Source organism: Haemorhous mexicanus, chromosome Z (genome assembly GCF_027477595.1).
Source record: "Haemorhous mexicanus isolate bHaeMex1 chromosome Z, bHaeMex1.pri, whole genome shotgun sequence".
Classification (NCBI taxonomy): domain Eukaryota; kingdom Metazoa; phylum Chordata; class Aves; order Passeriformes; family Fringillidae; genus Haemorhous; species Haemorhous mexicanus.
The window spans coordinates 45,702,709-45,717,589 of record NC_082381.1 but is presented as its reverse complement, the minus strand read 5'-3'; the positions used below and the strand labels follow the sequence as shown (position 1 = coordinate 45,717,589).

Here is a 14,881-nt window from a genome sequence, read left to right as displayed (position 1 = left end):
GTGTTCTTAGAAAGATTTTTGTACCACATTATTGGTCACTAAGTCCCTATGCACTGTGTGAGAAGTAATCCAGGTTTCTCTTTAGAGTGAGTAAAAGTGTTGCCAAATCCCCCAGATAGTATTCAGAAACTTCAGAGTGGGCGTAGTACAAAGGAGATGTAACAATTTTCCCTACTTTGTTGTGTTGCTAGGTTGATTGCAGCTTTAGATATGTAATATTGACATCAAGAGGAAGTGCTTCAAGGACCCCTCCCCCCATCCAAGGCTGTGAGCAGAGGGGTGCTTTGGGTCCGTGAGTATGGGTGCAGTCATGAGCCAGGATTTGTCCTCTGAGATTCCCCTCAAAGGGCAGGCCTTTTCCCTACTGTTCATGTGCCAGTAGCCTGTGCTAGGTGCCTTTTTCTAAGTACGTGGGGGAATTCATGGTCTACCAACCAGATGTGCATGCATCTGCAATGTGTTAGTGTCAGGGTGATCCAGCCAGCAGGATGGACTGGGCAGGGGAGCATAGCTGTCCTGCCTGATGAGTTGGGCATCCCTCTGTGGAGGAGTGTCTGTGGTGGTCCTGTCAGTGAGTTAGAGCAGCACCTGGCAGAGGTTCACGAGCCCATGCTGACTGTACACACACTGCTTGTGTGCTGGTATGAGGTTCAGTTTGTAAGGTTTTGTAGGCATCTCTTACTGCTCTTTGGTTCTCTGTACTGGTGTAAGAAGCCCTGTTGATCTGTTGTGATACTACAGTGTAATCATCTATGGAAGTCAGTGTAACAGGTTTATTTTTGTTAGTCATGTTAGAGAATTTTTTTTGTAACAATATTAGGTGGCAAGTTTTTAATCTGCAAGTCATTGTAGTAATGGAATTTACTTTTGCATAAGACTTAGATGACAATTATTCATCATCTCAAAGCTCACATCCTTAATTTTTTGTCTAATCTTACTCCAGTGTAGGTCTGACCAGAGAATTTCCTGAGGAGGTCTTATGTTCCTAGCACATTTATGGATTTTTGGTAATCTTTTCAATGCAGTTTGCAATCAGACATACAACTCTGAATCTTAGGGCTAGGATACTGTTATGTGGGACACCAGAATCAAAAGCGTGTGTATTCACGATTTAACAGGTCTTGGAAAGAGTGGTTCTCTTGGTGTGTGTTTGAATCAACTGCTAGTTGTCCTCTTAATGCTGATTCTGTTAAAAGAGTGTATTTAAGTACATAAATCAGAATTAATTTAATGTGGATTTACTTAAGTTCCTGGGCAGACACTTGCTCAGGATTCAACTGCTCTTAATTTGAAGTGGCCTTAAAATTCAGAAGTAAATTAAGATATGCTGAATTAATTCTGGAAAAAAGGTGTAATGACATTTAACTAATATAGTGAAAGCTCACCTAAGAGCTTTAAGATTGAGCCTTGCTGAAAGGGTATATGTACCAAGCCCTATACTATGCTCTTACCAATTGCTACTAAAGAGAATAATTCAAAAAAAAAAAATAATTTTTTTTAATCCTGTGTGCTCTTGTAGTGTAGCAAGATGGACACTTAACGCACACCAATTTTCCATTTACCTAATCTAAATGTTAACTACCCTAGCATCCTTCTTAGTCATTTACCTTCAAGGGAATGGGCATTTCTCCCTTGCCTGTTAAATGCACAACAGTTTACCCTACAAGTGGTGTTGACTGGACTTCAAAACAAAGGTTTTCCTAATTTGGCAGTCAGCTTTTCACCATTATAAAAGTGTATATGGGAAGTGACTTTAAGGAAAAGTATTGAATTGTATGGTTCAGTGTTTTTTGGAGGAATCTTTAAATCATTTTTCAAAGCCTCTTACTTCTCATTCTGAGCTGTCCTTGCTCTTGGAATTTCTGAGGCAGAAAACAAGAGAATTGTATTGCAAACCTCTTTTTGTGCTTTAGAGCTCTGAGATAAGAAACAATGAGTCTAAATCTGAGCTTACTGAGACCCATGAGACTTGGCTGGAGAGCATGGGGTAAGAAAGAAGGCAGTGGGGTATTCCATGAAGGGGCTGCAAGGTCACAGAGTGCAGCCTCTTGTCTTTCCCTATCTTGTTGCCTTTTCTGTTTTGAGTGACAGAACTTTCCCCTTCCAACTTTTTTCCTGTTTTTCTTTTCTTTCACTAGTTAATGCCTGGCCACAACATCTGTACTGTGTACTGCTGCTGCTACACAAAGGGAACTTCTAGGCTTTGCTAAAGGAAGATGGCTTCCTGGACGCAGCTGGGATTGCTGCTATGGAAGAACTTTACCTACAGAAGAAGACAGACTGTAAGTATTAGCCCAAGGCTGTTTTGAGATCTTAAGTTACGGTCTTGCAGCTTGCATGACTATACAGCTTTTCAAGAAAAACAGGGAAGCATCCTGTGTCTTAATATTCATTCTCTAGTGATCCCTGGCTGAACAACTGGTCTGGCTTTGGAAGGACCCTATTCAAACTGGAGAGAGTGGTGGGTGGACAGAAATCAGAAGGCTTGAAGGTGCTCAAGACTTCTGTCCTGAATTCCAGTGTGAGAGAGTGCTGGAGTACTGAAACACTGGTGTCAGATCAGGCAAAGAGGATGCATGACTGCTGTGTGCAGCAAAATAGATGTGAAATGAAAACCCGTGCTGAGACCTGCTCCACTCTGTGGGTGAGGCATTGCCAGGCTGCAGGGATGTGCCTGTGAGTCTAAAACCTTTTGAATGCTGCAAGCTGCAACAACAGCAACAAAATCCTGCCACTTCCTAATGGCAGGAATGGCAGAGGCAATAGCAGACATCTCCAGTCACTTTAATCATTGAGAGTATCCCAAGCCTGCTATGTAACTTTACAACAGAAGATATAGATTAGGTGGATGGCATGAGGCATGTTCTTCTATTGGTGTGAGGATAAACCCAGGCAACTGATGTTCTTCTGCCAAGGTGTGTTCTGAGTGGCTGAAATGCTGTCCTCACCATCTGTTAACAGTGTGGAAATTAACCTGTTGAGGATGGACAATACATAAGAATTTCTCCTTGTGATAAAAAGGGCACAGGAGTGTGAATCAAGTATGGTGTTCTTAAAATTCTTTTGCCTTGAGATTGAGACCACATAGGATGCTATACCTCTTGCAAGCAGCTAGAAGTCTGAGAAAGCATGGGGATTTAGGGAATACCTGTGTTGGACAAGGGCATGATTTGTGCAACAGGCTTGTTCAGAGGATCTGGCCTGTTAGATCTGACCTTGAGGAGGTATCAGTAGGGAATGTGAAAGGAACACAAGTTACTGAAGTGGTGAGTGGAAAGTGGTCTCTGATAAGCTTTCTGAACCCTTCAAATGTCAGGCTGCTTGCCAGCTGGTTGGGTTGGGTTGTTTTAGAAACTCAGTGTCACAAGGGAGGAAAGGCTATCATATTTACCACTGGTAATGGTCACAGTCCCTGAAGTCTTCACTCAGGTGTCTCAGGCTTGTTTTTACAGGACTTGGGTTCAGTGAATTCAGAGCTGGAATTAGTCCATTGTTAAATAAAGCAGACAAAAAGGGCTCACTGTCTCTTTGTCTTTTCTTGTATATAAACAGAGCTGCCAGTGATGACAAAGTTTTTTTTTTTGTGTGTTTTTTGCCTTTCATGGAGCTTGATCTCCCAGGATAGCACTGCCCACCAGAAAGATCATGGACTGTGTCAACTGCAAGGAGTGAGCCTGTCAGCTCTCTGAATGTGGGTCACATTCTGGCCTTGTGAACAGTCTCAGAGTTTAGAAAAATGTTACAAATTAAGCTGGGGGAGTAGTCTCAAAACTGGCTGTGGCTCCTTAAGGTTGGCTCTTCTCAGCAATTGCCCATGTAACCTAGGCCCTAAGAGCTAAAAATACCCTTCCTATCTTGCTACTGGAGGTCTAAATTTTGCCTGTTACCAGACTGCCTTTGGAAAGTAGGGGAGTTCTAGAGTGTTGTGGGATTTTCTGCAGTGATGTTTAAACTAGGTAAACCAAGTGGCTATTTCAGAGGAGCTGAATTTTACAGTGGGAATAATGGCTTGGTATACTTTTGCCAGGATCCTCTGAAAATAAAAGAATCACAGAGACATTAAGTTTGGAAAAGACCTCCAAGGTCATCAAATCCAGCCTTTGTCTGAGGAAAAGCCAATTTAACAGGAAATGACAGAGAAGGAGCAGAACATGTCCGTCCTCTTACCATGCTGTTATCACAGCTGCACAGTTCTTTCTCTTTGCTTTCCTGTTCTGAGACCGTTGTCCTTGAGTTGAGTTGTGTTGATGAAGGCTCTCTTCCATTTGTACTTACTGAAGGTGTAGCTCAGAAATAGTTTGACCCTTACCCTTCTCACGAAAAATGTGGGCTAGCCTTGGCTTCCCACTGAACCCCCTCGTTGGCTGCTGTGAATTTGGACTGCATTACGAAACCTGGGTTCAAAGCTCACCCTAATGTGTGCAGTTCAAGTGTTACTTTGTACTGGATAGCTTCCAACAACACTGAAGTGGGGGGAAGGAGCTCACACAGGGAGAGAGGAAAGAAAAATCATTTTCAGGGGTCACTGTGTAAAAACCTTTCTCTCCCTGCTTTTTTGCAAATGAGGAGACACCTCAAACTTGCATGGAGAGACTGATCATCTTCTGGTAGCTCCCTGCATTGAAACTGGGCCATAAAAGTGGAAAGGGGAGTTGACAGTGGGATGGGGTGATAGTCTACTTAGTTCTTGCTCAACAGATTTCCTGTTGACACAACGTAGAGCTCAGTGTTTAATGGCATCCTGAATCTGGATATAAACTGGTATAAATTTGGCATGCTATAGGGATTAACTTTGGTAAAATTAGGACAAATTTGTTCCTAGCTGAATTCACCTGTTGTGTGCAAGTGGGATGTTCCTTCTTCAACTCCAGATGGAGCTGGGATAGGTGAGGTAATGGGTTCTTGAAGATTAATTTCATTATTTACCAGGCTGGTCATTACAGCACAGAAGTGGCAGAGGAGACTTGATTTTTCAATATCTACTTAGAATGAATCTTGGTGAGACATGTTCCCTTTTAGTATCTTTGTGTCCTTGTCTGGAAAGGCCAGAGTGGATGAAAAGTGCTGTCGCAGCAGGGTCAGGAAGCAGTAGGGGAGGGAACCTACCGACCTTTAGGAGCAAAGCAAGATAACTCTGTTCTTATTGAGCAGCACAAGAGACTTGCTGAGAAGTCTATACTGACATGCTCCTGATACTCTGATCTTGTCCCTGCGCAAGCGTCCGGCACAGCAGTTGCCAGCTGTCTCACAATGTAGCATTTTGGTGCCTGCTATGATGCCTTCCTTCAGCTGTAAAGGTGCAGCTTGTTCAGTTTGAGCTGCTCCTTTCTCTATCCTCCCCGAGCCTGTTGGTGTGCCAAGTGAGGTGTGTTGTGCATGCAGCCCACATGTGGTTACCATTGTGACTGTGTAACCAGGTGTGCAGAAGAGGATCTGTGTGTACAGGTGGCCTGTTCCCCCTGCACCAACAAGGCTTCTTGGACACTGCTGTCCACCCTAATGTGGTGTGACTAGGGATGATATTCTCTGAGCAAGCAGAGCTTGAGCTCAAGGGCAGCATTTCTCACTGGCTCTCTAGCAGTTGCAGGGCTGTGAGAGGCTATCTCTCCACACTGGTCACTGCAGAAGGCCTCCACGGCTGACACTGTTCTTCCCCAAACAGTGTAGCAGTAGCTGCTGGGGTGTGTGCTACTTGCCTACAGCCATGAGGGCTGTGACCTGTGCTAAAGCATGACCATTGATGCTGGATGACAGAATGGAGTTGTCCTGGTGTCATAGCCACTTTTCTGTCAAGTGGAGGAAAAGTCCTGCTATGCTGTCCTGGCAGCCACTATAAGAGTATCTTGAAAACAGGAGTAGGGAAGTTGTCAGTGTCCTAGGTCTAAACACTGATCTCTGAAAGCCAGAGCAGTGTTTAATGCAGATGGAAGCAGGCTGTCAATGTTAATGGCTGACCGTGTGCTGCCACTACATCATTTATTATAATAAGAGACCAGAGATACCGAGGCATCTTCCTGGCACTTCTGTTAGTGTGATCTCAGTGGGGTTTCTTACCCAGTGGTTGTACAGTGTGTGCATGACAATAACGGATGACAGAATATTCTGAGTTGGAAGGCACCCACAAGCTTCATCAAGTCCAGCTCCTAAGTGACTGGCCCGTGTGGGGATTATGTCAGCAATCTTGGAGTTATAAGCACCATGCTCTAACCAGCTGAACTAATCTCAGGATCCAATGGGTAACAGTATCCCAGAATTATCTTGCAGAGACGGGCACTGTTGCCAGGATTGGCTGGAAGATTGATGCTCAATTTTTATACCTTTTAGATAGGGGTGCTATTTCCTGTCTGATGTCAGCTATGGAGGGTATCTGTGAAAAGCCATCCTACATAATTTCCTCAGCTGGATCAAGTGACCTTTGTTTTAATGCCCTGTTTTTACAGTGTGTGCTTATTTTGAGGTACAATAGTTACCTAGAAGTCTCTCACCTCGAAGTTTGCATTAAGTGCCTTGTGCTGAGTGTTAAGAGTCCAGTTTTAGCTGTTAATTTTTCTGCATTTCAATTCTTTGTCTAAGAAATGTTATATATTTAATAGCAGGCTTTTTCTTCTTGTTCTCTTGTCCCTCTAAATAACTGAGTTCTTTATTTACCTGATATTCACTGCCTTTCTGTAGATTACCTGCACTAGTGGGTGCTGCCTACCTTCAGGAAGAAAACATAAATTAGAGCAAAACAGACTAGATATGAGCCTAATCTTAGTAGCTCTGCTTTCTAGATACCAATAAATTTCTGCAGTACTCAAAGAGTTGGCATAGCATGCATCAGCACAGTTTCCATGCCTGATGTGTTAGGGTAGAAGCTTAATGGTCTGCTGTGAGAATGGGATACAAGTACCCCACTGCCTCAAAATATGGGATTAAAAATTCATCTCATTTCTAGAAAGATTAATTGGGAGGTTTCTTTAGGTTAGTTAGGGGACAGAAAAATATAAAAATAAGCAAAAAATAACCCTTAAGTACATCTATTTTAGTTGAATAACTGGCACATATCAATGAGAAAAAAATTGTAATTCTTTGCAGATTATCCTCTGAAGCTGGAGGAACAAACTTCTTGATCCTGGCATGCGTAGGCAGAGCAAAGTGAGACAGTGCTTACAAAACTGTTTTGGCTTACAAGTAGATTGTCCTAGAACTTCTGTTCTGACCTTTATTTTGAGTATGATGTCTTAATACTTTGCCTTTATTGTTTCCAGTTCCAGCTGCTGATCGAAGTTGCCTGGCCTCTGTTTATCTTCTTCATCCTGATCTCTGTAAGACTTTCATATCCGCCCTATGAGCAGCATGAATGTAAGTAACAAACACAGCAGCTGCACCCAGAATGCTTGCTGTTTCATGGTTAGAATGCAATAATGCAGCTGGCAAGATGGAAAGAGCAGTGGTTCCCCACTTCAGTTAGAAATATGCAACAGGGCTTAACTCCTTTGCTTCCACCTTGGAAACTGCAGTTAACTGATGATGTTGCTACAGGACTATAGGTTGCTGCTCTTTTTCTTGCTGTTTCTCATTTTGTATTTATGTTACCTGAGAATTTGCTCTACAACTCTGCAATATCTGTAAAACCTGCACAGAACCTCAGTGTTATTTTTGTTTTTTCATCTGTGTGTGACTTAGCATAAAAGAATGCAATGTTTTGATCTCTAAGAGGGCAATCTTGTTTCCAGGTAGTAATGTGCATTAATGTATTACATTAAAGGGCGCTAGAGCAATTCTATTCCTTCGAACTATTACAGTGTCAGCTCTGCATATAGTAGATTCTGCAGTCATATATTGCTGACAAAAAAACAATTCTGCTTTTCTTTTTGCACCCTAAATGGGCACATTACCGTTTTTCTTTCAAAGGAAGCTTGTTCTTTATAAATGACTATCTATAGGTCTCTTTGGTTGCCATTTGATTTAGGAAGCATGACTTGTTTATTAGGAACATGGTGTTGTTTTACTGTGTTTGGTGACAGCTTCATACTGCAATTAAGTGATTGTGGAATAGCTGTTTATCTTTCCTTAGCCTGATTACTGCAAGGTAAGGTTTAAGGGTCAGCAAAACATGCTTCTGAAGAGTCATCTGAAGTGTTTCTTTCTTGAAATAAGGAAAGAACTCCCTTTTACAGCACTTATCCTGTCTATGCAGTGTCTGGGGCATTTTGTGCTGTTTTCTGGGTGTTCAAGCTGGTATCTTGTAAAGCTGAGGTGTTAGTGTTTGCAGTTTCCTATTACACTTTGGACTTTGCTGATCCCATGTACTGCCTAACTCTCTTTTTTCAGCCCTCAACAGCATAGTTAAAACTTCCCTAAGTTAAATCTCATACTTTACATGGAATTTGAACTGCCTCTTCTGACTGAATGTTATGGTGACATTAGGAAGGATACCTGTAATGCAGACATGAAGCAGAAGAGAAGCAATTAACACTCTACTCAGCTTTTATAAATAACTAGCAATCTTGGTGTCTTGGTCTTACTAGTCAATAGCCTTCACGTAAAACATTTGCTCTGGCGCCATAAGCATAGTTTTTAGTCTTTCACCTGCAATCCTTTCCCCTTCCCATTTATGTTATTACTTTGTCTGCCTTCTTACATTGTTCTGAACAGTTATAGAGTAAAGGGCATCTGGTAACTTTTAATTCACTTCTATGACTAATTTCTCTTCATTTTTTGAAGAGCTTCTTTGAATATGTTTCTAAATTGTGTTGTCTGGATTGGTTTCACTGAACATTTACTTATGCTGACAAATGTGAATGTGTTGTGAAGTGAAGCAGCTTTTGTTGGACTGTGAGCAGATATGGAAAGAAAGAAAGAAGGCTTTTGGGTTGATGGCAAACTCTTTGGCAACCCTATGGATGCCTTAAGGGAAGTAGGATTGTTATCTGCAGCGGCAGTGTTGTATGCTGTTATGAAACCACTTGTAAGTGATAGCAGTAACAGCCACGTGCAAGTGCTTTGTAGCCTCCACATAGCCTCAGTATTTTAATGGTAGTCTTTTTCAACTAACAAGTAAAATGTTCGGTTTTCTTTCCCTGGTTGAGAAGAACCAAGGATTGGACTATTTTCAGGGTTTCTTGTTTCTAGTGGTCTGGCTTAGTGTGAGGAAGTTTTCTCTTAAAATGGAAGGAACAATTAACTTGAAGTGGTAGCTGTGTGGCTTTCACCAGACCAGTGAGAGAAGACATATTAGATTGCTGTTTGGCCAGAGTTCCTGAGACCCTTCAAAGTATTCAAAATGCACTTTTTTGGCAGTGGGAGGGAGAGAAGCTGACAAGACGTGACTAATCCCTTCTGAAAAGCTAGATGTTTGCAGCAATATAATTGAAAATTATGTGCTGTTGCACTGTTTTCTTTGTATCTTATCTGATTTCAAACCAACAGATTCCTGCTACACTTTTAGAGAAACTGGTGTTACATGCATCACTGTGTCTAAACTCTTGTGTGCCATTCCTCTTTTGACATTTTCTTGAACATTTGCTTGGAGTTACTACCAGTGTAAAATGAAAGGCATGGAGGACAGAGAAGATGATTCTCTGGGAAGTTTTACAAGACAAATCTGAAAGTCTTAGCATTTTTTTTCTTTCTCCCTCCCCCTCCTTCACCACAAGCCCCTCAGCCAAGAACAAAAAGGCAAAATGAAACAAAAGTCAGGTCAGGTAAATAGCTCTTCTATTTTAAACAGAACTAGGAGCAAGAGTTCCCTGGGTACTGGAAACAATAAACTTCGCTTCCTTAACTAACCCTTCTCCTGCACAGATTCCTTTCTCCAGGGAGGGCTGATAAGATTCCCATCTTCCTTCAGCCACCCACATTAATCAGCCTTGCTGTAATTTAACAGCTTTGATACTACTTTTTTCTTGGGCTTTGATACTTCCATTGGGGTTGTGGAGGTAGGGAGCCTGAGTGATTGCAGGCATACTGGGAGGATGAGGTGGGAACCAGAGGGGCGGGTGCATCTGATCCTCAGAGTCTTGAGCTTTGAGATACTGAGGAAGGGGCATAATCTTCATCCAGGATCCTGCCCCTGATGTGGAGGTGAGGAAGCAAGCTTGTTGCAAAAAGCAGCCTGACAGCGCATGTAAGGGCCAGGATTATACAAGGGAGGTCCCAGTCTTTCTTCCCCAGTCATTGGGGGGATATGGGATTCACAAGTATACAAGTGGCATACTGGTGGAGATCTGCTATGAGTAATTTGTTACTGCATTGTTCTTATACAGGTTGTAAACTAGTCTATGACTGCACTAGTTCTTCAGTGGAAAGGTTTAGACTTCAGCAAGAAGATTTGAAAGAGAAGTGTGGAGAGTCTTAATAGAAGCTCAGTCCTTCTTAGTGTTGGCTGGTCTGCTTTTTCATAGGCACTTTGGGGCAATAACCAGTGCAGGGTTAGCACTGCTCTTCAAATACAATGCTGTGTGGTAGAGGATTCTATCATGTGTTTGTCTCCTAACTCCTTTCTTTCTATTCTAGGTCACTTTCCAAATAAAGCTATGCCTTCGGCAGGAACCTTGCCATGGATACAGGGGATCATCTGCAATGCCAACAACCCATGTTTCCGCTACCCAACTCCTGGGGAATCCCCTGGTATTGTTGGAAATTTCAATGCCTCCATGTGAGTCTGTCTGCTTTTGCCTCATCTCTGTTCTTGAGGAAACACGGGGCAAAGGGTTATTAGGAAGTCACCTGTCAGTTGTGAAATCTTAGACTATGTGAGGGTTTTACAGTTTCTACCAACTCTGAAGTACCAGATTCTTCAGTTACCAAGTTCATAGGGACCAGCAAACAGCTGGTAGGCATGCAGAATTCCCATGTTCAAGTACCTGAAGCTCTTGGTGAATGAAAAGCTTTGCGTGGATATGGAGTGAGCCCATTCTCCTACCTGGGCTAAGAATTTGACCTCAAAAAAGTAACGCTTTTTAAGATGCTCCTTTTTTCAGAGCATCTTTTTTCTGGTTAATGAGCCTCTGAACAGTGTAGAGTGAGAGGCAGTTGAACAGGTTTAGGAAATACTCCCTGATGTTTATTACTTATTACTGGCTAACATAATGCAGGAAGCACAATTTATGGCCAACTTTCTTATACCTTGCCTTACTTGCTATATTAATGGTCTCAGGAAAGATAGGCTTAATGTAGAGCATAATGCATCTGGAGAAGCATTTGAAAGGAGCAGGGATATTGTTAAATTATTGTGCTTCTAAGAAGCAGCAGTTTATAGCCAGCTGGAACCCCTCTTCATCTCTGTCATAAAACTGCTTTCAAATGCATGATGTTCAGTGTAACTTAGATTGATCTTGCATTAGCAGACATCTTTTATTAGGCTTCTTGGATTGTCACAGGGTAGTCATTGAGGAAAGTTTTTTGTGCTGGAGTGACATAATTAGAGGGGATTAAAGCTTGGAATTGGTATGTAAAACTGTATCTGTGGATGGCGGCTCACGGAGCTGACGACTGCTGGTTGTTTTTCTGTTTTCCTGCAGTGTTTCCCGCCTGTTCTCGGATGCCAGGAGGTTACTGTTGTACAGCCAACAGGACACAAGTATAAAGGATGTCCAGAAGGTCCTGGGAAAACTACGCAAGTTGGGAAATTCCTCTGGCTTAGGTAACAGCCTGATAGAGTCAGTATCTGATATTTCTGGCCTGGTTAATTCTGTGTGCGTGTAAATTTCAGAACTGTGCACTATTATTACTTACAGCTTATCGAACCTTTTCCAATCCTGCAGAAGTACTGTAAGCCTCTCCTGTGTCAGAGCTTTGTGTGCTCTTTATTTGGTGGAAGAAGAAAGGCATGGTGTGTAATGCCAAGAACAACAGCTGTTTTGGATGTGAAACTATAATCCTGGGTGCACTGAAGTTAGTCAAAGTGCTTGTTTTCTCAAAGGAGCTGAAGTAGTGTATCTTTTTGGAAAAGCACTAGTTATTTTGATATTTTGTGAAGTGGTGAACACAATGTAGCTACAATTTAGTGTTCTACCCTCTGAGCTCCAGAGGGAAGTGTGCTGGAAGAACACGGGGAAAAACTGATATTGGCCTCCCAATTTACAAACTCAAAGCTGGTTATTATCTCACAATTAAATATGCATTTCCCTCTTGCGTTTGGTTTTGGAGGGGGATTTTTTGTCCCTATATGACTTTGGTGTTGTATGCTCTCTGATATTGTCTGGCAGGATTTTGAATGGCAGGGTACAAAAGAAAACTGCCTGGTTTCCTATGAAAATTAGAATCCTCCCATTTTTAGCTTGTGTGAGGAGATGGTGTGCCTTCCTGTCCTGTGCAGATGAATGAGTGGCTAGTGTGAGATCACATAGGAAGCTTGCAGCAGAGCTGGGATGTAAAAGAGCTCTGTCCAGTCTCAGGAAATGTGGCAGATCCTTACTATTGCCGGGTCTCTCCGACGCTGCGCCTAAAAGTTTTTTGGCATATTCTCCCATGAAAGATTATCAGTCTTGGCTGCTGTGTTAGTGTGGCATGTGGCTAGTGGAAGTGATGGAAAAGAGCAGTTTAGAAAGACTTACAGCAGGAAAATAGAAAAGGGAGTGCAGCCAGTCTTTATGCAGCATGTAGAGCTCTTTGGACATAGGTGGTATTTTGGTGTTTTGTGAAAATTGCCCTTGGTTTCACAGCAATAGTTCATCTTAGCTCTCATCATTTGAGGCTGCAGGGAGAAGACCATCTGACCTATGAATATTATATGATGTGTATGATATGAATAGTGTCACATAGTCTGATGTGTACTGAGCACACTTAAAGCAGAGAGATGGTGTTTTTGCTTTATTTTCTGTGTTGCTCAATACATTGCAGGTCGCCTTTGAATAACCTGTACTGTTAGTGATAGGTTGGCAGGTATGTGCTGAATGTATGTACAGACATGGACTGTGCAAGGTATTTGTCTTGGGTATTGAACCCCCCCCTCTCCCCTCTTCAGAGTTATGCATAATTCTGATGTGATCACATCTGCATGTAATACTGTAGTCTACTGACTCTGATCATTAGTTGATACTTTTGTATAAAGGACATGCCTCCTTGATAAGGAGCTCAGTATCCATACCACCAGACCTTCTCTCTTTTTACTCAGAGAACTGGTGAGTAGCATCCTCACACTCTTACCTAAATCTGGAGCAGCTTCAGAAGGGAGAAGATACAGAGTGAATCCTTTGTGCAGAGATGGACACATAATGAACACTGCCAAAATGAGTTAAGATGACTATTTCCCAAGGAGAGGTTTGATGTTGTTTTCATGGATATCTTCACCTGTTTGGTTTGGTTTGCTGGGAACAAGCTCTCCCCATCAGAATGACAGATACTGTTGTTACTGGTTTTACACTTCTAGTAGTAGTATTTTGCTCCTTAGCAGTACTACTTTTACACTTGCATTGACAAGTTAACTCTTCCAAAGAGAGTAGATCCTGATGTGGTGTTTTCTGTTGAGACATACAGTGAATGTCGGACATGGACATTTACAAGAGCAGTATCAAAGCCATAAACTTAAGCTCTTGCTGCTGGGAAGGTCTGAGGGGGAGGAGTGATTCCAAGAAGAGTTTCGCCTTTGACTTTGAAGTTGAAAGTCAAAAGGCTTATGTTTCTCTCTACTGTAAAGACTAGTGGACTGACTGTAAAAACAAGCCTCAGACCCAGTCATCATAGACTATATCTCTATAACAAAAATGTGTGATCAAAAAATCAAGCCTCTGTGTCATTAGAATGACAGAATGTCCATTGTTGGTAAGGCCTTTGGAGAGCAAAGCCTATTTGTCTTTCTCATGCTAATTTACAAAGCCATCCAGTTTGATGGATCCTGCTGTCCACTCCTTTTTTGTGTGATTCATTCTTTGACAGCATCCATGAAACAGCATCCTCTAATCTTAGAAGCACTCAAGTATTTATACTCAGCAGTACTTCGATCCCTGTTCAAGGAAGGCCAACTCTCAGTTGCTGCTGATGATGAGGTGTGAGAGATGCAAATCCTCTTCACTCTGGGGCATTTCTTCCAGTGACTCTGGGAACCTAAGGAGAAAGTAGGAGTGGGTGTCAGATGTAAGTGCACCACACAGCCTGAAAGCACTATCTCTATACATGTTTCCCCCAGTAGCAGGAGGGCTCATTATCGGTAAGCTAATAATTGAAAATGTAATATCCTGTTCATTTTAACTCTGGCCTGGACCTGAAGCCATGTGAATTGGTGGTACAGACAGGTAGAACTTTGCAACTTCCCCAGAGGGATGGACTGTGTGCTCCTTGGTGTGTGACATGGACTCTGTTGGAGTTTCGCAAGTTCCTTTGTCCCCTCACACACTCTTCCCATTACTGCCTGATGATTTTGAAACAGGCTTCCGGGAGTTGATCTCTCATTGCTAGCCTGCAAATTGGAGCTAATGCTAGTCAAGCAGAGCATTCATGTCTATATCTGGCTTCTGATGTCTGAATCTGTTCAGAGGGCATTTGCCAGAGTCCTTTCACTGGAACCTTCTTCAAAACAACCCTCACAAACTAATGTTCAAGGTGTGACTCAGTCATCTGATCTGAAGTTAGGCATGAGCTGAACCTTGGGGATGAGAGACCTACTTAAGATGGCTCATGTTTCTTGCACAGGTATGAGCATGTCAGTGTCTTTGTTAAACACAAGGTAGGACATGAAGGTTTTGTTCAGGACACACTATCCACTCATTCCAAAATGCTGCATCTTAGGCACTTCTTGATAAGGTGGGAGATAATTCCTCATAACAGGGCTGTTTGTGCAGGAGTTGGAGGAGGAACAGCAGAGAAGATCTCTCTGTTGGAGAGGAAGGTGTTATTAGTAGGGAACAGTCCAGTGTTCCTTCATGTAGTACCTTTTTTGGTCAGGATGACAGGATAA

At 42.4% G+C, this 14,881-nt stretch overlaps 1 protein-coding gene across 2 annotated transcripts in view; it reads left to right on the top strand.

The window, feature by feature from the left end:
* ABCA1 (ATP binding cassette subfamily A member 1) overlaps window positions 1-14,881 on the top strand; it is a 92,441-nt gene that overhangs the window by 14,906 nt on the left and 62,654 nt on the right. For both annotated transcript variants that reach the window (XM_059836707.1, XM_059836706.1), the window contains exons 2-5: window positions 2,139-2,282; window positions 7,251-7,344; window positions 10,501-10,642; window positions 11,508-11,629. In XM_059836707.1, the coding sequence (XP_059692690.1) occupies window positions 2,217-2,282; window positions 7,251-7,344; window positions 10,501-10,642; window positions 11,508-11,629 (424 nt within the window). In that variant the 5' untranslated portion in view covers window positions 2,139-2,216. The remainder of the gene's footprint in view (window positions 1-2,138; window positions 2,283-7,250; window positions 7,345-10,500; window positions 10,643-11,507; window positions 11,630-14,881) is intronic.